The sequence below is a fragment of the Oryzias latipes genome, chromosome 2 (genome assembly GCF_002234675.1).
Source record: "Oryzias latipes chromosome 2, ASM223467v1".
NCBI lineage: Eukaryota > Metazoa > Chordata > Actinopteri > Beloniformes > Adrianichthyidae > Oryzias > Oryzias latipes.
This window is the reverse complement of record NC_019860.2, coordinates 1,088,371-1,114,780: the sequence shown is the minus strand read 5'-3', so window position 1 is coordinate 1,114,780 and position 26,410 is coordinate 1,088,371. Positions and strand designations below refer to the sequence as shown.

Here is a 26,410-nt window from a genome sequence, read left to right as displayed (position 1 = left end):
AAAACAGAAACTGCAATTATTAGTATTTTCCCATGATCATTTTTCAAATGGCAGGTACTTACGTATTAGGGTTGTGCCGATGGACGATATCATCGTCCATCGTGATGGGTGACTGACATCCCGATGGAGAGACCACCATCGTGATGCCACGCCCCCGCCACGTTGCGCGTCGACACCATAAGCCGCGGTTACATGTACAAAATATCCTGATGGGATCAATGGTCGGATTAGAATCCAACCGTGTAGATGGGCCCAGAAAAATGTTTTCAGAATATAAAAACGTTCACTAAGGTCACAATTTCGGTCGGAATAAATCATTCGCAAATGCGCAGTATTCGCACATGCGCAGTTTGAAAACCGGAAGAGGATATAATTTCCGCCGAGCGTCTTTTTTTCCAAACTTTATTGAATGTGACAATTCAATACAAAACGATAACAGCGCCGAGCGGCTATATATATTGACATGTCAGCTCGGTAAAATACGAGATGATCTTCTAAACGTGCTTTTAATAATGTTACGGTTATTATGAAACACCTGTTCGCTCATCATTTGAATTTTAATCCGTGTGGTCAGTGCTTTTTCTGAACGAAGCCAGGATTAGCAGTATGCTAACACGGGCTAACAACATTAGCTTTGGGTGGCGCTGCATGCTGTGAATAACATCAGCCTTTATTTAGTGGGGACACGACTGGAAACACAAATCCACGTGATTGTTTGAATGTTTTCTAAGGACTGAGCGACATTTCTGCTTTGATGCTCAAACCGCTGTGTGTCTGCTGACGATCCGAGCTGTGCTCAGACACACGTTTAGACCCGGTTCTGAGTTCGGTAGGTAGTACCCCTAGAGCTGCGGGACGGATCGCAGTCTTAAATCTCCCACACATACCGCTCATGTACCCCCCCCCCCATCAAACACAAAGCTGTAAATCCGCACTCCGCCGGTCCACTCCGCCAGTTAAGTGCGGGAGCGGACTACTTCTTTTCTATCTTGCTTGTTACTTTTTCTGTTAAAGTCACTTCCCTCAGTTTATACTGGATCATCGCGGATTAACCATTAGTTGGGAAATAAAATGAAAAAAGCAAAATAACGAATAGCAGTTATATAAGAACGAAAAATGCAAAAAATACCCCCCCCCCCCCCCCCCCACGATGTCATCGTCCATCCCGATGGTTGACAGCAAACATCGTCAACGGCCAATTTAGGGGACATCGCCCAACCCTATTACGTATACTATCCATACGTCACTACCAAATCGGAGTCCCTGATTGGTTAACGTTGAACTGGTTTAACTTTTAACTTGCGTTCAATAGCTGCGTGTTTAAAACACATTTAAAAACGTGTCTAGCGACACATACACGCGAGGGATTTAAACCCTGAATGCGTTAACATTGACCTATTATAAAAGCCTGGTGTCAACATAGCGTTACAGTCCATACACCCATGCACCCACACCGTCACACATGGATGGAGGCTCAGGGGGTTCAGGTTTTTGCCCAAGGACACTTCAACACATAAGCAGACAAAGCAGGAACCAAACCTTTTGACAAGAGGTTGGCCACTCTACCATTAGACCATGACCTCCATTGTGAGTGACTGTAACCCAGTGGAGGAGCTTTCCACTATTTCCATGTGCTTGTCCCAAGACGCCCCCACCTGGGGGTCGTAATTGGTGCTATGGAATTGACGGTGGCCCTTTTGACTAAAAATTTTGCATGACGCGTTAATGGTTAAAAGTTAGACTTTCTTATTTTCATTTGAAGTAATCAAATAATCAAAATATTTGTCAGAAATGTTTATGGTTTACACTGTTTAAGAGACGTAAACGTTCCGCTTGGATTTGTTTTTTTGTGTGATTTTTGGCCGATGTCTTAATAAAGTCTGTCCAGTCGCATGGATGCGGTTGCACTGATAAGACATGTTTCCAAACGGGGCACTGGAGACACTTTTATGAAAAATAATACTAAAAAAACTCGATAGCCAACAATTGGACCCTAAGGCTTAAATACATGTACATGTAGCTCTCTTTCTTTGACAGTTCATGAACAGATCCTAGTTACACCAGAGTGTTTAGTTGTTACTCATTTTATTTTCTTGGGGCACTTCAGAGTAAAGTATGGGAACAGCTCCTAGCTGTAGGGGCCGATCGGGTCCGTGGTGGCTTTAGGGGGCGGCGGGTAATGGTATGGGTCACATGGGGCCAACAGCGAATGGTAAGGACCTCCGGATACGGTTTCCCTCTATAGTTATTGTTGTTCAACGTGCATGTGGGTGGGAATCTCTGAACGACGAGCACAGCGTGCACGTTTTCTGCCTCAGAGTGCCCCCCCCCCCTGCAGATCTCCCTATGACAACAGCCTCCCTGTGGTTTGGTTCCCAGGCGTGGATGGAAGTGGGAAGCATCCATTCTTTGCAGAGTTGGGATTATTTAAAAGATGCATTAAATGAACGGGTTAAGAGACTGAAATAAGAAACCCTGGAGTTTAGAGATTTTAGAGATTTTCTTCACTTTGTGAAAGGAGTAACGATTCATTGGCAAAGATCGTTGTTCTTTGCGGTTCCCCCTGTAAATGTTGCTATTTAGCAAAATGCTAAGTGCAACATTTGGCTTTTGGTCAAAAATGTTGTTTTCCTTTTAAAAAATGGTCAACGTTTTAAGATTCCAGTTACCTTTTAATCCTAATTCTGCTTTTAGATTTGCTCAGAAACGGTTAGCGTTTCAATCTGGTTGTCATGGGAACAATCTGAAATGAGTGAGGCGGTTTAAGGGGTTAGAGGGGACGCAAGTGAAACCACGACCTGTCGTGTCCAGGTAACGTTTCATCGACGCAAAATGAAAAATTAAGATTTCTGACCTTTTGTGATGCTGCTCTGCTGCTTCTGTTTGTTCAGGGACCTTATTAAGGCTGATTCTAGTGAAAATATATCTGGATAATGTTCATAAATTGATCCTGAAGTTATCAGCGTTCACATGATCGATGCTCTAACGCCTCACCAGGAGCCTCCGATGGAGCTCAGCGATGGTGGATGAACTGGGATTAGAAAAATAATCTGGGTAGAATTTCTCCAAAAGACGTCAACAGTTTCTTCAGACATTACTGTTCACCTTTTAGGCCAGAAAAAAAACGTGTTTTTTTTAATGAAGACTTAAAATCTTCAGTGCTTCAAATTGACCATTTTACCACAGAAGAAACAGATTTTTCTTCTTCTTTGCTGGGATCAATAAAACTCGTCAATAAAAACACCTCATTAAGACGAAGACGCTCTACCGCGATGCACTGCCTGGAAGATTTGAGACGTTTTCTTTATGTTGAGGCATAACATTTTATATGAATCATTTTTTTATAACTACTTTTTTTTCAAAAAGTGTTGCATTCAACACAGTCTGAAACCTGTGTGGAAAAAAGGAGCAATTATGTATTAAATGCAACAAATTGTAAAATAAAAACTTTTTTTTTTACTTTAGGGTTAGAGATTCATTAATAAAAAAAAAATAATTATGGCGAAATGTACTCGGATATAAAGGATAATATTCAACAATTTTTCCCCTCTGCGTTTTAGCACCGATTTCCAGGTCACCTAACCCTTATCGTAACCATCTAAATCTTTGTTCAACTTTCAATAAAAGGCGCTTTTTTTGGGTCATTTATTCTTATGTTTAACTTGCTTTGTCCATCAGCTCAGCACACAGATCAGACCTAAGACTTCTTTTGTTTTTATTGATACAATTATGAACCTTTTAACACACGAGGAGTTTATTTGTATAAACCACTTTTTTTATTTGCGGTTAAATTTATATATACGAATTACATTTGCACAATGTGTAGCTTTAAATAAACATAAAAAAACACTTTTTTCCTTTAAAAGTTGATAGTAAAAAACAATTTATGACTCTAAATTAATTATCAAAAAAATATTTACGTCTTAAAAAAAGGAAAACGAAATTCAAGGAGTTCAAAATGTTAAAATATTGAGATGTTTTGTAATTTTCGTAAAGTTATATTATTGTGTGTAGTTTTTCTACATTTTTGCCTCATAGGTGTCCATAAGTAAACACTCGGGGTCAAAAGTTAACCCTTGTGCTATCCAAGGCACATTAACGTTAGGAGTGGGGTCATCTGGACCCCACTAGACAGTGCGCTGAACCTTTTTTCTTCAATGATTTGTGATCTTCACTGGTGTCTTTCCACCTTTGTCATGGCAGGGATATCACGTCAATGTAAGGGCTGGGTCATCTGGACCCCATAAGATAGCACAAGGGTTAAATGAACTGCGTCAGTTATTTGCTTTAAACAGTACAAACTACGCAAACATGTACAGCATATTTTGGGATAGATTTGTGTTAGAAAAGACCAACACATGCTGGCTGAAGAACAAGCAGTCAACCCACATCAGTGTGTCACCAAACCGTCGAGCATCATGAGGTGGGAGGGAACAGTAACAGAACTTTGATAGAATGTTAAAGAGTCAAAGCAGGATTAGCAGTTTGGCAGGTTTTATAAACGTTCTGATGAAAAGACGGGTCGCCTTATTTTGGCGGAATTCTCACAAACAGTTTCACTTTGGTGACAGAAGAGGTGGGTCCTTGTTTGGTAGCTTTCAAAGTTCACTGACCCTGGTTCTTATGGACTGGTCCCGGCTGTTTTCCTTGGGCTATTGGTTATCTAAAAAACAGATTTTTTTAGTTTAATGAACGTTCATGACCAAAGACAGAGATATCTGCTAAACCAGTAGGTAGATGCATTTTAGGTTCATGGTGAGAGTTTATGGCTCTTTAAAAACTTTTGTTAACTCTCTATGGATTATTATTATATCTACTGGAACAATACCTTATAGAATTTTACCGTAATATTGGTTCCCAGGCCTTTGGAAACCACATCTTGTGTGTAGAATAAATACTGCAGGGATGTCAACTCAAAATCAGAAATTATTTAAGTCAGTTTAGTAAATCCAACCAGTGTTTTTCTCCAACCAGGATTTGAGTTATCCAACAGCCAGTGATCATTTACTCCAACAGAGGCGACATTTTCATCCACAAATGTATCCATTTTTAACATTTTCCCTAAAAAGTTTGGTATAGGAAACATTTCTTTTCTGCTTTAAAAATAGCCCTATTTAAAAAAAGAAAAACGAACAGTGCTCCATATATTTTAGAGCACCTTATATATAGAATAATTCTTGTTTTGCTACTAAAGTTGAAGCGATTTTTGAGACGTAAACGGTGCTCTATCAAAATGTCAATCTGTTTTTTGCAAAACAGATTTGAGTGTTATTATGCAGATGCTAACACGGCTAATATGTAACGCTTCTAAAGTAGCTAACGTTTCTAATATATCTAACGTTTTAATAAAGGTAATGCTTCTAACGTGGCTTATGCTATTAACATGGCTAGCACTTCTAATGTGGCTAATGTGTAGTAGTGTCGGACTGTGTTTTTTAGCAGGTTTTGTAAAACAGATTGTATTATTTTGAAGACGCTAACACGGCTAATGTGAATACTCTTGCATGACAAACGCTTTCTATGTTGCTAACGTTTCTAACATAGCTGACGCTTCTAACGTGGCTAACGCTTCTAATGTGGCTAATGCTATTAATGTGGCTAATGCTATTAACATGACTAATGATATTAATGTGGCTAACATTGTTAACATGGCTGACACTTCTAATGTGGCTAATGTGTGGTGGTACCAGACCGTATTTTTTTACGTGTTGCAAACAAGGTTACAAATTTACAGGTATTGTGATTATGCTAACGTGGCTAACACTTAATGTGGCAAAGGCTTCTTATGTGGCTAATACTGTTAATGTGGCTATCGCTTAACGTGGCTAAGGCGATTATAATGGCTAATGCTTCTAATGTGGCAAATGTGTAGTGGTGTCGGACAGTGTTTTATTTTGCATGACAAAAGGTTAGGAGTTAGCGTAATCACAATAACGTTTGTTTTAGCGTTTTTTTGCAGTATCAGTCTGTTATTTTTTACGTGTTGCAAAGTAGGTTTAAAGTTACAGGTATCGTGAATACACTTTTAACATGGCTAACGTGTAGCAGGTCACCAAGACGTTCTAGAGTCACCGTAAATGCAATCAATAAATTCTGACCGTCGTACTTGTCTCTGATTTTTTTGACAGTCTCCCTTATTATCCAGTATTGCGGAAAATATGATTCTGATACCCCTTAAACTACTGAGCCAATCAGAGGGAGTTAATATAAACTTGTATATGGCATTAACATGAACTATCTTGTCAAACTGAGCTAAATAAAAGGTTGTATCATGAATACGCTATAAAATACCATCACAGTTAAAGCAGAACCTCCAAACCTGTAGATTTGAAAGTGTGCCTGTCTGTGCTGCCACTTCGTTTTTATTTGATTTCATTTGCAGAGATTTTATTGGTTATTATTCAGTTCATTTCCTGCCTACCGGGCCGCTTTCTCCTCGTTTTTGGCTGACCGACAGCATATTCAGAATAACTCGACTGTTGCACTTTTGCAGTTAAAGTTAATGACTTGTTATGACATGCAGCCGGTCGGGGTGTGGAGTTAATGTGGAAATATGAGCAGATTCTGTTTGAGGACTCGGCATCCTGCTGGAAGAACAATACACTGCGCTGAAGCCGTGACCTACATCCGAATGATCCCCCTGGTTGGTTGGAGGGAGGGAAGGCTTTAATTTCCAATATCCCTGTTTGCTTGAAATCTCGTTGGCTCCATTAACGAGCGTGAAAGTGTTTTGTAATTAATTTTAGTCGTCTGCATGTTTTTGAGGCTGTTTTCTGGATTCAGCGTCTCCTCATGTCAACAGAGACAAAGACTGTGTCCGTCCAGCTGATCGACATACAGGAAATAACTAAATATAGAAAAACTGCCGTCTGGAGACGTTTTATTAATACGGTCAAATGACATCATCAATCATCCTACTGTAATGAGCCACAACTATTGTGTCCTCACAGCAAAGACACTTTGTCGTCTTTGTATGAACTTCAGTGGAGTTTCTTTGTGCCTTGTTATCCTAAGATGTGGTTGGGAGGTCAGCAGGTGATTTTGCCTTTCTGTGCCATTAAAGCTGGGACTGACTCCACGACTCTAACAAGAACAAGGCAGGTATAGAAAATGGGAGCATGAATAATTGATTGTCCAGCAGGAGTTTTGTTCAGAGAACTCTGCACACACGCTCCGAGGGCCGGTGTGGGATTTAAAACTGCTCAGAACTCACTTATGTTCCAACGACTGTTGATGAAGTGACTGGTATTAGTTAGGAAAGGAAAACTAAGGCAGAGACACTCATGAGGCTATTCTGGAAGTCCAATTCAATCTCAAGTCTTTGATTACAAAACCAAGTCAGATATCGAGTCTCTAAATACAAATCCAAGCCAAGGTCCTAGTCTTTGTCTTATTATCCTAGTAAGGTCTAGAGTTTTTGGCATTAAATTTATGTCAAGTTTCCAAGTCTTTGCTTTTAAATCCAACTCAAGCCTTGAGTTTTTGGCTTCAAATTCAAGACAAGTCTCTGGTTACAAATCCAAGTCAAGTCCTCAAGTCTTTGATTTCAAAACCAACTCAAGTCTTTAGACCTTGGATACAAATTCAAATCAAATCTCTGGTTACAAATCTAAGTAAAGTCGCAAGTTTTTTATTTCAAATCCAAGTCAAGTCCCAAGTTTTTGGCTCCAAGTTCAAGTCAAGCCTCTGTTCTTTGGTTTTAAATTCAAGTCAAGCCTCAGTTCAAGTCCAGTGTCAAGTCTCGGACAAGTCTTGTAGTGATTGTGATACTGGTAAACCAAAAGAAAACCATTATATTGTAGAATGTACATTGAGCGTTTCACCTGATTTTCTTTCATCTTGTTTTCTGTCTGTCCTTCTTCAGGGTATTTGGTCAACCAGTCATCTGACCTGCTCTCCAACGCCTCGTGTAATGGCTCCACCAACGATTCGGCGTCCTGCTCCCTGGCTGCTGACGTTGAAGGGTTTGGAGGAAGTCCGTACAAAACTCTGGAGATGTTTTTCATCGCTCTAGTGACAGGGTCCCTAAGCTTTGTGACTGTTACAGGAAACATTCTAGTCATGCTGTCCATCAAAGTCAACAGACATTTGCAGACCGTCAACAACTACTTCTTATTTTCCCTAGCGTGTGCCGATTTGATAATCGGTGTTTTCAGCATGAATCTGTACACCGTCTACATCATCGTTGGGTACTGGCCGCTCGGGCCGGTGGTGTGTGACCTGTGGCTAGCCTTAGATTACGTGGTGTCGAACGCTTCAGTGATGAACTTACTGATCATCAGCTTTGATCGATACTTCTGCGTCACCAAGCCGCTGTCGTACCCAACCAGAAGGACCACAAAGATGGCGGGATTAATGATCGCAGCAGCCTGGATCCTGTCTTTCATCCTGTGGGCTCCTGCCATTTTATTCTGGCAGTTCATCGTTGGGCAGCGGACCGTACCACCCGGGGAATGCTACATTCAGGTACAATATGTATTACTGTGTTTTTGGTCCATTCTGGTCCAATCTAGGGTAAGCTTGTTTTGGAGAAGAAACCACTTGTATGAGTGGATGTGGGGAGGCCCTTAAGGTGGACCTCCTGAAGCCTTTGAACCCTCATGTCTCTTAATACAGGTTTTTTTTACAGACTTGGATGTGTTCAACCAAAAAAATGGCAAATTACTCCTTAGATTACAGATTACTAAAACGTAATTGTTCCACAGTGGTGCACAAGCACCAGTTGTATTTAGCTAGAGAGCCAACAGTTGACCATCCATTATATTTTGATGGCAGACAGCTGTCATTATGCCAGTTCAAGAGGCCTTTTTGTCATTGTTTTACAGTATGTAATTACAAAAAAGAATTTGTCTTTGGTTCTATAAAAATGATCTGTACTGAATTGGACTACACCTCCAAATTTTTGCCTCTGACCTTTAAATGACCTTGTTTGCAACTTTGACCTTAACAAAGAAACTGATTGAAATTGCTTTTAAGATTTAAGGTTTGTTTGCTCAGAATAGCTTGTGAAAAACAACTCAGGAAAAAGATTCTGGACTCCCTTTTTGGAAAGAAATTGGTTTAAACCCTTTATGTGCTGTATGGAAAGCTCTGCTTAAAGGTTCAAAATAAAAACAAAACGCTGCTTAGGTGCCTGTTATTAGCGGAAGAAAAATAATTAACTCACAACAATCTAACATCGTCTGCTGGGATTTACAGCTGATGTATGTTCCCACTCAAAAAAACATTGTGTGTAGCTGAAAATAACAATCTATTACCTGCCTCGATGGTTTTCCAGCTGCCTTATTTGCTATTGATAGTGCAGTTGAAGTATATTTGGTCAATAGTAAAATGGAATCATCTGATCCAGGTTATCATTGGTGGGAAGAACTGGAATACAAGACGTTTGTTGGACCAGTTTTGATCTGTTGTTTTTCCCTTTTTACTTTTGCCATAATAAACCGATGGTATTCTATAGTTTTTTATGCGGTATTCTACAATTTTTTATGTTCTATGCTGATTTGTGGATGTCTTTGTGGTGTTGGCCGACTAACGGGTTTGTCCCAACTGTCCTTACGGGTGGACACGGGCCATCTGTGGGTAAAAAAGGGTCAAACCTGCATTAGACACGCAGGTGTTCTGCACGAAATATCAAGCTGGTGTATTTTTTCTCTCTACAGTAAACCTGTAGAGAGAAAAAATACACACTTTTCTCTATGGGCATGAAGCAGGGGACAGGTCGTAGTGTACACTTATACAACACGTAAGGGGGAAGTAGGTGAGACGTAGACGTGTTGTACAGATTCTTACGTTTTTTGACCAATTCTGCAGTCTGCGCAGTTAGCCAGTTAGCACTGTCCATGTGATAAGTCCTCTGGTGCCCTGTACAGGTTTGCCCATTTTTAACCTGCAGTCAGCTAGCTCTAGCTAGCTGAAAGCGCAGTTGTGACGGATGCTTTACTAATGACTAGCAGCGCAAGCATACAATATGAAACGTGACAACACACTTACCACACGCACAACAATGAAATGACGTCCTTTAAGGTGGCCGTATTAGTCTCAAAGGAACTGCAAGACACACCTGCGCTCTCCTTAAGGTGCGGCCCAGACAACCCAAAAACCTGCAGCACCTGTATGGGTCAATGCCATATGGGTGAATTTTTGGGAGTTTCTCTGTGATCAATGAGTTTAGCTGGAAATGTGGACACTTCAGAAAGAATTGATCATTTTGGGATCAATAATATGAACATGTAAAGGTTTCAATCCAGTCATCATTTTCAAGAGTCCAGATCTTCCTGTTTTGATTAGTATTTAGTGCTCCAGTGCTCCAGAGCATACTTTGGAACTCGGCTGCTCATCTTGCCTCTGCTGACTTGTTGAGCTCTTATAATGCTTGAACGCATCACGGGGCGGCGATAAGAGGCTCAAACAAGACCAATTTCTTTCTGGAGATGGTCAGATATTGAGAGTAAGATGAAAAGCTGGAAGGAATTTCGAAGGACTTTGGTTTATAACTTTATCCCTGAGAAGAGTAACCCGTCTGTCTTCCTTTTCCTGTCTCTAGTTTCTCTCCAACCCGGCAGTCACGTTCGGGACGGCGATCGCAGCCTTTTATCTCCCCGTTGTCATCATGACGGTCCTGTACATCCACATCTCCCTGGCCTCCAGGAGCCGAGTCTCCAAACACAAACCGGAAAAGAAAGAGAAGAAGTAAGAAAAAAAAAAGAATTTCATCATTTCTTATTTGAAATAAATAAAATCATAACAGATGTCGTCTCAACCCTCCTACTGAGTTGGGGTCAAACCAAAGTAAATGCAAAATTAACCAAATCAGCTAGCATAATGCAAACATAACAGCTAGCCTATTTCTGAAATCTTTAGGGGCTGAAATATTAGCTAATCTCGGTAAATACCAAAATAGCCAAAAGAGCTAGTATAATGCTAAAAAACAACTAAATCCCAAATTAGCTTTAAAACCCCCGTAGATACAAAATTTTTCAAAAAGCTAGCATGATAAAATATTAGTCAATTAACAAATTAGTAAAAAAAAAAAAAACAGTAGATTTGGGAACTCGTCGCGTCACCTTTTAGAAGTCCTGCTCAGTTCTATAAATGAAGCCACTTTTAAAACTTTGAAAAAAGGCCTTGTGTGAAAATCCAGCTTTGATTTGAAAATACTTTTAGAGAAAAGCGTGCATTTAGCTAAATCCAGACAATCCCGCCCCCTTATCTTTTTAGCTGTCGCAATCCAAACATCTTTATAATATCACGAAGATAGAATGGTGTCCCAGACCGTCGACTGCATGTGAGAACTGGACTGAGTGACCCCGCCCCTCCGGTGATCCAAACAGGAAGTACCCACGAAATAGATTTTAGGCATTTTGGGCCTCAGTGGTAGGGGTGTGGCCTTCCAACAAGCTCACTCCTGATTGGTGAAAGTGACCCAACGATGACCCATGCCAACTCAGACTTGGTGATGTGAAACTAAATTACAAAATGTATGTAAAAAAATGCAGTTTGGCACGTAAACCAACTGCAAGTCCACATTTAATGCTGTACCTTATAGATGTTCTGAAATAATTCACCACTTTAGAGGCTAAACTCCTCCATCTTTATCCCCTCTAGAACATTTTCCTCTACAGGTCCATTTGATTCATGACCTTATGCACAAAAACAGAAAAGGTCAAAACGTCAATATGTTGACTCAGAAATTATGTTTCTGCACTAACACTGCACTACACTGTTGACCTATAAGACCTTTATTCCCAGAAGTTCTGCAATGATCACTTCATATGATTTCATTTAACATATCTGAATCTTTTAAAGAAAAGAGGATTTTAGCTGGGATTTTGCAGACACTTGCTATTTACAACGCCAGGGGGGAGGGGCCCCTCAGTCCACTTCTCATCTACAGTCAGGCGTTGACGTAAATGGTCCGCCTACAAGCAGAAGATGCTTCGCATTTCTGTCTATGGTTTGACGTGGTTAACTGTTTTATTTTTCCAGAACTCCGAGCCTCCTCAAAAGTCACCTGATCAAGCAGAACAACAACAATGAGACCAGCCCGCAGCCCAGCCCTCGCTGCACCCCCAAGCTCAGCGTGGACTCCACCACCACCGCCGTGGAGACCGTGAAGAACGGCAGGGTGGAGGAGCCGAAACCAGCTGAGCCAGAACCTTTGGGCCAGCCCAGCCCCAGGCTCACCCAGGTATTTCCTAAAAAAATCCCATCTGAGAAACCTTCTGGAGTGTTAAACCAGTTTGTGTTTGTACAGGTATGTTTTTGGTTAAAGGTGGAAATGTTCCAAAAGGACAGAGGTTGAGGATGTCCATAAAAACAGTTGGAGATAAAAGCATTACAGGGTGGTACCACATCCTCGCTCCACCATTGCGCTCATCCACTCTCGCCTCCTGACAGACTTAAGACTTTCACCATAATGGGGAGTAATCACACCCACGGAGGCACAACTTTGGAGAAGGAAGATGTTTCTCTCAAACTTTGAACAATTTCTCAAACGACGTTCCTGTCAGTGGAGGAGTTTCCTCGTTTGGAAAAGCGTTTAGAGAACATCGCTGACAGGCTCAGTCGGCGTCTGCCTGGAGCGACGGCGCGTCAAACTCCAGCTTCACATGATGAAAGCGCCTTTCTAATGGAGCTGAATGAAGATGGAGGGGGGATGTTGAGACGGAATCCTCTGCTGAGGGGAAAGGAAACCCCAGTAGAGGAGAGGAAGGATCTGCCACCAAGGGGTTCTGGCTCTGAAGCTGCTGGACAAGAAACGCCGGTTCTTGAACACGTGTTTAGCATAAGGTGTTCACACCGGTCTGACGATACCTGATACTAGTGCATGTACTCACTACGAAATGTAGTGGTGCAAATCTAGTTAAATGATGCTCCAGACTTTCTCTTTTACAGTTCTATTCCTTTTACAGTTCAGAATATAAGTACAGTTCAGAATATCAAAGACTTAATGACGTATAAAACGCAAACTGCAATTATTCATTTCGCCGTCAGGATAAATTTTGATACCATTAGAGCTTCTGTGAATTAAAAGGGACGCCATCCATACGTAGCTACCAAATCTGAGTCCCTGATTGGTCAAAGTTCAGCTGGTTTACCTTTAAACGCGCATTCAGTGGTAGCGCGTTTTGTATGTAGAGCCCAAAAACAAACTTAAACTCTTGTGTAGCGACGCTCAATAATGACAGTTTTGAATGTGGAAACTCAAAATGCACACTTAAGTGCGTTTACATAGACTTTTCAATAGAAGTGGTCGCTCAAACATTTCCGAGCCCGGTGTGATCGTAGCATTATACGCACCAATGACGTACGGGTAATGGTGTCGTATGGTGCCTTAATGCTGCACTCTAGTCATTAGTGAGGGGTGAATACTAACCTTTTAGCTGAAAATCCGCAAATGCCTCACTTATTCATACTTCGCCACTCACGCAACAATGGTGCGTTCCATTTTTGCGACAGCCACACTAGCCTCAAGACTAGGGTTGTGCCGATGGATGATACCATCGTCCATCGTGATGGGTGACGGACATCCCGATGGAGAGACACCATCGTGATGCCACGCCCCCGCCACGTTGCGAGTAGACACCATAAGCCGCGGTTACATGTGCAAAATATCTTGATCGGATCAATGGTCGGATTAGAATCCAGCCGTGTAAATGGTTCCAGAAAAATGTTTTCAAAATATAACAAACGTGTACATGGGTCACACTTTCGGTCGGAATAAATCATTCGCACATGCGCAGTAGGGTTTGAAAACCCGGAAGAGGATATAAGTTCCGCCGAGCGGCTTTTTTTTTTTTCAAACTTTATTGAATGTAACAATTCAATACAAAACAATGTTAAACAGCGCCGAGCGGCTGTATACATTGACATGTCAGCTCGGTAATATACGAGACGATCTTCTAAACGTGCTTTTAATAATGTTACGATTATTATGAAACACCTGTTTTAATTTTAATCTGTGTGGTCAGCGCTTTTTCTGTTGAAGGGCGGAGCTGGAAAGAAGCCGGCATTAGCAGTATGCTAACACGGGCTAACAGCATTAGCTTTGGGTGGTGCTGCAATCTGCATCTTGGCTGCATTTTAACATGTGGGAATAACATCAGCCTTTATTTAGTCGGGACGCGACTCGAAACACAAATCCACGTGATTGTTTGAACGGTTTCTAAGGACTGAGTGACATTTCTGCTTTGACGCTCACACCGCCCCAAAGCCGCTGTGTGTGTGTTGACGATCCGAGCTGTGCTCAGACACACACTTTCAGACCCGGTTCTGAGTTCGGTTGCTTGTACCCCTAGAGCTGCGGAACGGATCGCAGTCTTAAATCTCCCACACATAGCGCTCATGTAACAAAGCACCCCCCCCCCCCTTCCCATCAAACACAAAGCTGTAAGTCCGCGCTCCGCCGGTCCACTTCACTAGTTAAGTGCGGGAGCGGACTACTTCTTTTCTATTTTGTTTGTTCCTTTTTTTGTTAAAGTCACTTCCCTCAGTTTATACTGGATCATCGTGGATGAGTTATTAGTTGGGAAATAAAATAAAAAAAGTAATAAAGTAAAATAACGCATAGCAATTATATAAGACCGAAAAATTAATGATAGACCCCCCCCGACGATATCATCGTCCATCCCGATGGTTGACAGCAAATATCGTCAACGGCCAATTTAAGGGACATCGCCCAATCCTACTCAATACACAAAAGATGCGGCCACTCTTCTCTATGATTCTTGATGGACCTATACAACCCAAAAACCTACAGCACCTGTATGGGACGACACTTAACATACACACAACAATGGTACACTCCATTTCATCGATGTCTCTCAAGGTGGCAATATGAGCCTTAAGGGAACTTCAAGACACACCTGTGCTCCGCTTAAGATGTGGCCACTTTTTTATGACCCTTCACGGACCCAGACAACCCAAAAACCTGCAGCATCCCTACAAATCAACCCCCTGTGTGGGTCATATGACTAATGCTTTACCTGTATATAATGGAGGCCATCTTGGAGAAGATTTAGGGCAAGAGGATATTTTAAATGTTGCAGCTGAGAAATCTACAGCAAAGTAAAAGTTCAGAGTAGCCGCAGGTTGCTTTCACCAAACCTTAGCCGAAACCTGCCCCAGTCCTTAGGCCACTTCTTCAAAGGATTTCTAAAAGACTCAGGGGTCTTCCTGACCCATACCATAGTCATTTACAACCGGAACAACCGGGTCCATAAGAGCCCCTCCCCATGGGAAGCATGTGATGGTTTGACCTGATCCAACTGGATTTGTAAACCAATTGAGAAACAGAACTAAAGATTGATCATTAGCCCCAACAGCGGGGATCTGGGGGTCATAGGGTTAAACCCAGAACCAATCCGCCTTAAATGACAGATTTCAGTCCGACATTCCTGCAGACGTTCCTCCAACCGTATCTGTCTGCTTTGTCCAGGAGGAAAAGGAGAGCTCCAACGATTCGTCTACAGCCTTCATCCCTCCCACAGAAACGAAGAACAAGCTGGAGATCACGTCTGAGGTTTGTGTCCACAGTCTTATTACACATCTCATTAGTGACAAACATGGTGGTTCTACGGAGAACCGGCAGAAAGGGGAACATCTAATTGACCTGCAAAGATGAACCAAATGTCTAAACAGTCATATCTATACAAGCATGTTTGAGTAGATCACAGCAATTAGCCAATTCTGAGAAAATAAAAGGACATTTTATTTTATTTAAATAAAAATGAAAGACATCTTGTTTCCCAACATAAAAGTATTCACTGAAAGAGCTTACTTTAAAGGTGGCGCTACTGTAGATCTCAGTACATTTAAAGATGGAGCAAAAAATGAATCTCATGAGTGTAAATCTATTCAAACATTTATTTGGGAGAAGATCTAGAAACATGTAATTGCAGGCCCCAGGTGCCGCATTCCTGCATGTTTTCCAGCTTAACCTGCTCTGACAGGTTCGGATGGGCTGGACACACCTGAACAGGTAGTCAGTCACAGGTGAGGCTTTGATATCTGGAAATCATGCAGACACACCGACCCTCGAGGCCTGGAGTCACCTACCCCTGATTCTAGAGTTCATGAAACCAGGTCTTTTGGATGAACAATAAAGAATGTGGACATTTTGATAAAAAATCATCGTCTTGTCGTCTCTGAGACGACGCTTCTAACCATAAATGAGTCTACAAAACCACTAGAATGGTCCAAAAACTAATATTTGTGGGCAAACGCTACATTTTGAGGTCACTAAAACAAAGTCAAATTTAAAACCATCCATTTATCCATCCATCCATCGTATAAAATTCGGTCTAATTAGCTTTTTTTTTTTTTGGACTCTTTGTGATAATTAATGACTGTTTCTTGTGTTTGTCATTGGTCGATGTGTGCGATTGTCCGTCGAGGGTTCCGACCGATGGGTCTTTACGTGAATTCGGTTTTGAGCTGTTCAGAATTTTTCACTGATTGAGACTTTACATAGTTTATACTCAATTATTATGTAAATCTTACACAATTGTGTGTGATTTTCTTCAAGATGCATACATAGGACCGTTCCACGTAAGTCTTACAGAGTTTTCATACATGTAACACCAATGTATACCATTTATTTCGTGTATACGGCGCACATATCACGATAAAGTTACGTAATAGACTGACAAATCTCTAATGAATTGTATATAAACAGTGCAATAATCACACACGGTTCATAGCTTAAATTGGTTTACATGTTCTTTGCTTGGCTTAGTGGTACTTCGTCTGTGGTTTTAACGTGGTCCACAACATTTTTCACTCTTACCACATAAATTCATGTACGACCAGTTTTTTTATCCGTGCAATATGTGCAAAATGAACACAGTGACTGTATGACTTGGCCTCAGTTCACTACATCCCTTTTGGCGTGGCGTTGTTGTCAGAGCCTGTCCCGGCTACTGTAGGTCGAAGGCGACGTACACCGTGGAGAGGTCCCCAATCTGTCGTAGAGTCTCATGGAACCATTGTGAAACCAGGAGCTTTAACTTTTAGGGCACTAGGACCCAGAAAGAGGTCCAGCGTTTCCCAAAAGCCCCAACTCTTTGAAATAGTTTTAAATGGGGATTTTTTTTTAACCCCATTGGCCAAAAAAGAGGCGAACTTCTCAATCTTCAGCTCAGAAACCAGCATCTTTCATGATTAGGGCAACTTTTGTGTTTTGAAGGACAAATAAACGTCAAGAAGAACGTAAAGGTTTGAGAGCAACATCTGCTTCCCTCCAGATGGCGTCTATTTTGGGAGGACGTCTTGTGTATTTTCATTAGAGCAATAAAAAAAACTACTGAGTGCAAATTTTTTCAACAGCATGACTTTGTCCCAGAAAATCCTGGGTGCTAAAGTGGCCCACCTTCTGTCCACATCATCTTCAGAAGGTTCGGAAAAGGAGAACAGATGCTGGTCGATGGAAAAAAAAAAGGCCCCAAACTATCAAGAATCCTCTTTGAAACGAGCGAATTTAGTGAATAAAGCTGTGAAATTTTGTAGAAATACTTAAATGATCTCCATATTTACATCTCTTTTTAAAGACAACAAATATTTCTATGAATTAGAATGTAACTCTTGCTCTAAAATAGCATCTATTGGGGAACAGGTTTTGTCAAATACACAAGAAATCCGTATTTTTCTTCCTGCTGTTGTGTTGACTTTAGGTCAACTTAATTTGTAGAGTTGTCCCACTTTTAGGGTAATTATTTTCCCAGAGTTCACCACCCGAGTGATGCAGGAAACACCACCTTTGTTCATTTATAAATGCTGACAAATCGGAAACCCAAACTTCAACTCAAGCAGCAGAGCAGACCAACCTAGAGAACTAAACCGACCAAACTAAAAGACATATTTATCATTTATCAAAGACACATTTTAGTGGCTGATCAAACCACTTTTTAAACATGGGGGGGACCTAGAACATTTAAAAAAATCTGCAGACAAAACTAAACACAAGACTTAGTAGAATTTACACAAAGATAATTAAGTTTTTAAAATATTCCAACAGAAGTAAAAGAATGAAACTTAATTTAGCTAAGTGTACTCATCCTCCCCCGGGAAATTTGGGGAGATGGTGTCTTCCTACCTCCTTAGCACAGGTAACTCTACACAGGTGATAACAATTAGACTGATGACAGACTGAAACAAGAAAACGGGAAAAAATGAACATCAATTCAAAATAAAAGTATTTATCTGAAGTTGTATTTACGGACACAAATAAGGACTTGAAGATCTAAACGTATCAAACAGTCAAGAAATGGTGGAAAAGGGAGTAAGTGGATGGTGGGGGGAGGGGTAACCGCCGTTTTGTAGATTTGTCACACTTTTAGGGTAATTTTTTCCACAGAGATGGTTTCTTTTAAAATAGAGAAGAGCATTTGGGGGAAAATGAGGAACAAAAAAAAACCCTCATAGACCACAAAATAAAAAAATACACATATCTGATTTATGAAAAATAAATGTAATTACGCTTATTTCAAATCGTTCAAATGCAATGCATTGTGGTCTACTTTCACCAATGTAGTGAGCGTGTCTGTGGAAGTGTTTTCATGTGATCGATTACCTGTCAATCCCTAAAGATGCTCATATGAGGTTTAGTGTGTGTCGCAGCCCCAATCTGGGCTCTGTGGGAGAATTAGCCTGTTTTACAGGCGTGTTCATGAGTTTCTCCACACATCATCAGCACCAGCTCCAAGCCAGGACAGAACATTGTCGTTTTGATGCTTTCTAAAGTAAAAATTGGGTTTATTTCAGGATGATTCCTCCTCTGTTGAAAGATGTTTTGGGCAGAAATGATCCAGATTGATCAGGAGTTTGACTTAAACGAGGATCCTGATGTCCTTATGTCTCGGTTTTCACACACTAACCACTAAAAACAGTCAAAAATCCTCCAGAACTCAAACTGAGGACAAAATTCATCTTTTTCTACCTATAAATCATTTGTCAAACTTGTACTTTTAATGGACAAATGACGGTAGACGGGCTAAAATAAACCGGGTAGTGTCGTATTAGCCTATGAAATATATGCGTATGAAAGATTAAACGAGTTTCTCTGGAGGTTTTCTTGAAGTTACAAATATTGTATCTGCATAAAACCCACATGTTTAACAGCTGCAACAAATCTCACTGATTCAGCAATTTATTTTTCCTGTTAAGATAACTTTTTTCCATTTTTTTGTCATTTAAAAAGCAAATATTTTAGTGTAATTTTGAATTGAGCTCAGAGCTTCTATTTGATGAAAAAGAAAATGTTTATTTTTGCCTCGTTTGGTACTTTCTTCCTCCTTAGATGAAAGAATTTTTCATTTCTTTTTGCTTTGAAGCGGATTAATTAATATTTTTTCTGTAAAACTGCAGCTAAAAGTTAGTTTATTTTGGTCTTTTAGATAAAAAAGGTAACATTTTCAAGCCTAAAGGAAAGAAAATTGAGTTTATTTTCAAAATAAAAGTGCTTAAAGAGTTTAAATAAAACAGATTTCTATCTCTAAAGGCACAAAAGGCTCTGGCTGCAGCAATCACCAGCTGATTTAACTTTTTTTTGACCATTTTTTTAATTACCAAATGAGTTTTTTTGTCAGATTTGGAACAGACATTAAAGTCCCTAAATTTCATTTGAGAATAAAAAAAGCAGTTTTTGTAAAAATTAGACAAATACCATCAATGGTTAAAATACCCGTAAGGGTTTAAGTTTATTCTTTTGTTGTTTAAAAGTATGTGTCTCTCTGTTTTTAGGCTCCATCAAATCCCACCCCAGCGGTTTCCACAGCATCCAACTCCGCCGTCCCCAAAGTGAACCCCGCCTCCCGGTGGTCCAAGATCAAGATCGTGACCAAGCAGGCGGGCGACGAGTGCATCACGGCCATAGAGATCGTCCCGCCCGTGGAAGGCGCCGAGAGGCACTCCATCCCCATCAGCCGCCCTCGGACCGTGGCCAGGAAGTTTGCCAGCATCGCCCGGAGCCAAGTGAAAAGGAAGAGGCAGATGGCGGCCAGGGAGAAGAAAGTATGTGAACGCGCCGCTGCGGCGAGGCAGACGGCAGCTTGAATGTGGTTAAAGCAGACACCAGTTTGGGGAGTTGATCATGTTCCAGCGGCGGGAGTCCTTCTAAAATGAACATTTGTGAATGTTGCACTTGTAACTCCGTTCAGCTCCGTGGAAATAATTGATGGCGTTCCCCTAAAGATGTGTGCGTTCCTCGCCTGGCCCTGGCCCGAAAAACCCCTAATTACTCTCAGGAGACGGCGGGCCCTCGGTAGGAAAGATTGGCTGAAACTCTTAGAAAGTGGCGTTCTAGTCTGGATCCTCGCTGCCATCTTTGCACGCTGCTTGCATCATCCCATGACCACCTGGAGGCACCAGCAAAGCCCGAGGGTCCGGGGCGTTTCACAGTTTTACTTCACCGGGCCGGTGCCGGTGTTAAAAAATGAACTCATTTATGAGTTTTGAGGATTACAGTCGGAACTTTTGACCTAAAAAAGTCAAAATATTTGACGTTTTGTTGTAATTATGGGAAAATTGTTTGTCAGGTGGACTTTATGTTCACCATAAATGGAAACCAGGTGAGTTAAGCCCCAAAAAAACCAAAACGTTCCACAGTAGATGACATATTTGGACTGATCGACACAAAATAACATAGTTTAAATGGAAAGTGATAAAGGCTTACTCAATTTGATGCAAACCTTTTTAACATTTTAAAAATATAAAAATTATTTACATAAACACCAAAAAGTAAAAAAAAGACGATGAAAGAGACTGAGATCAAAGAGGTAAACATTTGTTGACCTGATTACGTTCTCAGAGCACCTGAAGTTTGTTTGAGGATGCCCCTCCCCCACCGTCCTATACAGATAATTGATAAATAAATAACAAAATCTTTGACTTGTTTTCGATATGTCTCCTTTAATCCTCGGGTCAATTTTGACCAAAATATCTGTTAAATCATGTTCAGAGTCTGGTGACATTCCGGCAGTGGAATGTACCAACGTTTTTGCTGGTGGAGTGGAACGTTCCGGTGCGATTCTAAGGTGGGGCACCAATTGGGCGTTTTGTTTCTGTTATTTAAGGTTCCGATGCTTCGTTTCTGTTACTGACATGGACAAATTCAGAAAATAACATTTGAAAATGTTTACATCTTAAATCCTAAATAACTGAGAGAAAAAAAAGAAAAAGCTATTGATATAAATAAAAGATATGATTCAAACCATGAAGGTAAACATTAGAAATAAATAGAACTCTAATTCTTGTAATTTAATTAGATTTATGATAAATGAATTGGCCCTTGTGTAACTGCGCTCCTTTCCCCCGTATTCGTGGACAAACAGAATACGGTTTTGTAGCTGCTGCCTCCTATAGGTGGATGTTGGAATGACTATGATTGACTGAGCTGACCTCTTTTTTTGACAAAACTTAGGAAGCAGAGGTGTGCTTTGGTCTTTCTTTCAGTAAATCAGTAAATCTTTTTTATCTCGATAAAATAATACCCTGTAACCTCTGAAGGCCGTGTCACACAGCTATTACGTACATTTAGTGCATATTACACGGATAAAAATTGGTTCATACGTGGATATGTGGAAAAAGTGAGAGAAGTTGTGGTTTTTACATGAAATTTTCACTAATGTTTCACGAATGAACCCTGTTAAAATCATGGAAGAAGCATGAATAAACCACACAAAGAACACGTAAATGAATGTAAAAGCCAAAGTTCGTTAGTGATCCATGTGTCAAGTATGTCATTTGAACGTTTGAAGTCTGTTAGACATACAGGGAACAGTCGTGGAAAGACACATATTTGCGTATTCACCTAACATAAATCATTCACAATTACATCAAATGAAATAACTAAATTTAAACTAAATAAAAACGCAAAAGCTGCGTAATTCTCAACCGACCAAAAATTCTCAACAGCTCAAAATCAAGATATATATGAGGATGGTGCTAGAGTGTGTTGTTTGAATGATTTGGCGGTGTCTAGGCCACCACATATGGAGAACTCAAGTCAGGACTATTCGTCTTTTGGTTTCTTGGGTTTAATTCTAACACAAAGTAAAATTTCATTTGAGAAACGAGTACATTTTCACTTTATTGTAACTGTAAACATAAACTGCTATGTTTTGACGCCCTGGGGTTGTTTGTGTTGTGCGTCATCTCTTGAACCAATGACATGCAACGGTTGGTCAGTAAGGTCATTGTTGACTCTAGGCAACATGTGGGCTGTTCTAATCACACGCGTGAACACCCTTAAAACAACCTGGTGGAGGAGAGTCAAGGAAACGAGGAAAGAGGATCTGGGCCTCATCCTTGGTCAAGATTTTACCCCAAACCATCTGTCCTCAGTGTAGCTTCCTCCAAAGGCGTACCGATAGACCAAGTCTTGACCTAAGAGTTGCTCCCTCGTGCTAAATATCGTGTTTATGAACGTGTTGTCTGTAGGATCCGAGCTCTCCTGATGCTGGTTCCTCTTGGGTTTTTAAATAGACATAAGAAAGCGGAGAGCGTGACTGCTCAATGCATTGCGTGTTCAGGGACCATTTCTGACATCTGATGCGTAGCTGTTGCTTGTTGTGTGCTGCGCCTTGTAAGTTGACTGTCACGTCATTCTTTATTCAAAAGCTGCTAGTTGTAGCAACAACAGTTTACAGGCAAAAAGAATTCGTCAGGAACATCCCGTTTAAGGGACAAACAAACCTGTAATTTTCTATTTGAACTTTGTTCTTTGTCTTCTGCCTTGTTGGTTTACTCTGAAGTTATGATTTAACCTGGTAAAAACAGGTCTTTACCAGGTTTCGTGTTCTCTGACATTAAGGTACTCCCCTCCTCCGTTACAGGACCGGGTTCTTACCGGACCTGTAGAGAAGCCTGCAGTCCATCATCTTTAAACAAAAGCCCCACAGCTTCTACTGCCCCAATGTCAAACCCACTGATACAATGATGGCGTCATCTCTCAATAGTTTGAGTTGGGAATGCGGGCTCAGACGGGTCTCATTGAATCTGTTGCAGCAGTGACTTTCAAGTACGAAAAACATTTGACCTGGTTTGAAATCAGGTTCCTATAGTTAAGTCCCAAGATTTTTAGCAACACATTTAAAAAACAGAATGATGCCTTACTTTACTGAAACAACGCTAACTAGCAACCCGTAAAGAAATACAGTTCAACACATTACACGTTAGCCGTGTTAGTGTATTCACAATGTCTGTAACTCCCAACATTGTTAGTTAAATGTAAAAAAACAAAGTTGTAATTATGCTAACTGTCAAATTTTGCAACATGTTAGCTGCAATAGTGTATTCACAATACCTGTAATTCCCAACCCTTTGTGAAAATAGCATACTGATATCGCTAAAACAAACCTTACTGTGACTATGCTCCGAACCTTGTTGTCAAGACGTGAAAGAAACACAGTGCGACAAGCTACATGTTAGCTGTGTTGGCGTATTCACAATATCTGTAACTCCCAACCGTGTTGGGTACATGTAAAAAATACATTGACACTGCTGAAAGAAATGTCACTGTGACCACGCTAACTACCACTCTTGTTAGTAACACCTAAAAATATCAGTTCACGTTAGCTGCGTTAGCATTTCCTCGATACCTCTAAATCCCAACTTTTTTAGTAGCACATAAAATAATAAGCTGATTTGGCTAAACCGAACGTTACTGGAACTACGCTAACTCAAGAAAACACAGACACAGGTGCCGCTAAACAAACTGTACTGTGAGAGCATTAACTCCCAACACAGTCCGACACCGCTACATGTTAGCTGCGTTAGCCTACTCACAGAATAAATCCATGGTGCTCCGGGACATTTTTTTTAAAGACTAAAGCTTCAGTCATCGTCTGTGCGCCTTAATCCTGGTAGACTTAGTAGATCCTAGTCAAATAACACTTCCTTTTCCTTTTCATGTCATGAACACGATCTTCCTATCATGATTAGTTCTTTTAGATGGTTTTATTTACTTACTTTACTTATCTACTTAATTTATTAGCACCTTGAAACCATCAGAACATCTGGTGGTGTTTTCTGGCATCTGTGGGTTTTTGCTTCACATTTTCTAAAAGTCAATAAAACCAAGAACTTCAGAAGCATGTATGGTTTTTTTCTGAATAGAAGGCCCTGTTTTTTTTAAAAATATGGTTAAAAAAACAAAGAAAGAGGTATGGAGACTCAGAAATCTGTATTTTCTGTTGATGTTGGCTGATGTTTTATCTTGACCCATGCTCTCTGCCGTCTAAATTTAATATGAATACTAATGTGGCCCCAGAGATCTTTTTCTACCAAAGCTAGCAAAGGTGTTGACAGTTAGCATGATAAAGATGTTTCAATGAGGCTATAGGAGGCCTTCCAAGGAGCTGGTGGGTCATTTGAGGCCGGCGCTTAGTTTTCATAAACGTTGCAGTTCAGCCCCAGGATCTAATTTGGAGGAAATGTAACAACGTGCACTTACCGTGAGTTCAGCTAGCACGAGCACGACAAACACTGGAGACAAATAACAGGAGCGCAAACGCCAGCCGGGTAGCAGCTGGATCGCTTTCTGCCAGGCAGCTGTCAGGAGAACGGGAAATATCTGTTGGCTCATCTTATTTACCTTACATCCCACTGATAGTGTGCTACACAGAATCCCGTCTAGCTGTCAGCTGAGGTCTTCCACGGCTCGTTTGGGTGAAACCTGACAGCTGGTTCTGCATTCAAAGGGAAGAATTCCTCATCCCACTTTGATAACCTCACACGAGTCGACTGTTTCACCATTTAATTATCCCCTCCTTAATTGCAGAGTCGAGCACACTCACTACATCCTGCTGCTCGTTGTAATGAGTAGTGCCATGGAAACCAGGCCTGGTCAGGGTTCAACTCTGAAAAATGAACTGTATAGACTGGTCTGTACTCTGAAAAACTGGATTTCTGTACCTTAATGCCACACAGGCAATGTGAGACTTTGTGTTCATGTCCAAAAATGTCGTATTTCTCCAAAGCAAAGATTTACACTAATGCTACAAAAACAGAGCCAAACGGTGTCCTATCGGACAAAGTTTTACCATATTATCTCTACAAATGAACACTTGTTGGATTTCCAAAATAAAACGTGTGAGGATTTCTGGCTTCTTGTTAATGACTGAATTATTAGGCATAGACATAGACATTAGACATAGATACAGACATTTGTGCACTTTATTTTATTTTATTTTTGTATTGCACGAATCTCATTTTCAGGTCGGTCCGTTGCTTCCGTCAATTTCTGATCGTGCACACCTCAAAGCGCATTGTTTGATATATATACCATGGTCATTTACAGGGGAAAAAATGAATTTTATTATTACTTTTTTATTACTTTAATCTTAAGTTTACATTGTTTTTCACCAAAAAGCTTATTATTAAAACCTTGGTGCATTGTCATGGTAACGGCTACAGAGTCTGCTCCGATCACGTTCTGCCTCTCTTCTATATGTCGGTCTTGCGTGATCCATCCGTGATAGTTCGTAAATGTTTCTTGCGTTCGTCATCCGTTGATGTGCACAGATGTCCGTCAAGAGTTTCAGCCGACGGGTCTTTACGTGAATTCGGTTTTGAGCTGTTCAACATTTTTGGTCGGTTGAGATTCACGCAGTGTTCGTATTGTACATACATTATAGGCAATTATTACTTAAATCTCACGTATTTGTGCGTGTTTATTGTGAGATGCATACATAAATTTATGTCTTTCCACGACCAAAGTCATGATTCAGTCAGACTTTTCCCACATGAACCACCGATTTGTAACTTTTATATCACATATGCGGCGTAGGTATGAATCACCAATGAATTGTATATAGACGGTGCAAAATTCACACACTGTTCATGCTCTACATTGATTTACGTGTTCTTTGCGTGGTTTATTGGTACTTCTTTCGTGGTTTTAACGTGGTTCATTTGTGATACATCTGTTCAAATTTCACATTTAGACCACAATTTTTCTCACTTTTTCTACGTTTATTCATGAATGACCAATTTTGATCAGTGCAATATATACAAATTGTACATAGCGGCTGTGTGACACAGCCTTAAGTAAGGCTACGCCATTTTTTAAGACTGTTTTTGGGCTCTACGTACAAATCACGTGGCCAGTGAATGCGTGTTGAAAGTTGGGCTTTGACCAATCAGGGACTCAGATTGTGTAGTGATGTACGGATGACGTTTTCAAAACACTGTAGTGCCAACCGTTTGAAAACTGATCATGAATATCGGAATAGAGCTGGAAAAAAAAAGTCTGGTGCAAGATTTACCAAACTGTTGATTTACCATTTCACACCAACCCTCGTTCATCTGTAGGAACATGCACTAGTACCAGGTAGCGACAGACTTGCGTGAACACCAAAACGCATTCAAGAACCCACGTTTAGCACGTACCTGAGCACGCGACACACGCCTGGTG

General features: G+C 40.7%; 1 protein-coding gene across 1 annotated transcript in view; it reads left to right on the top strand.

Annotated features, from left to right (window-relative positions):
* LOC101174568 (muscarinic acetylcholine receptor M4) overlaps positions 1 to 26,410 on the top strand; it is a 62,148-nt gene that overhangs the window by 13,053 nt on the left and 22,685 nt on the right. The window contains exons 2-6 of the mRNA XM_023961607.1: positions 7,865 to 8,466; positions 10,544 to 10,689; positions 11,986 to 12,187; positions 15,437 to 15,520; positions 19,738 to 20,007. Coding sequence (XP_023817375.1) covers positions 7,865 to 8,466; positions 10,544 to 10,689; positions 11,986 to 12,187; positions 15,437 to 15,520; positions 19,738 to 20,007 — 1,304 coding nt within the window. The remainder of the gene's footprint in view (positions 1 to 7,864; positions 8,467 to 10,543; positions 10,690 to 11,985; positions 12,188 to 15,436; positions 15,521 to 19,737; positions 20,008 to 26,410) is intronic.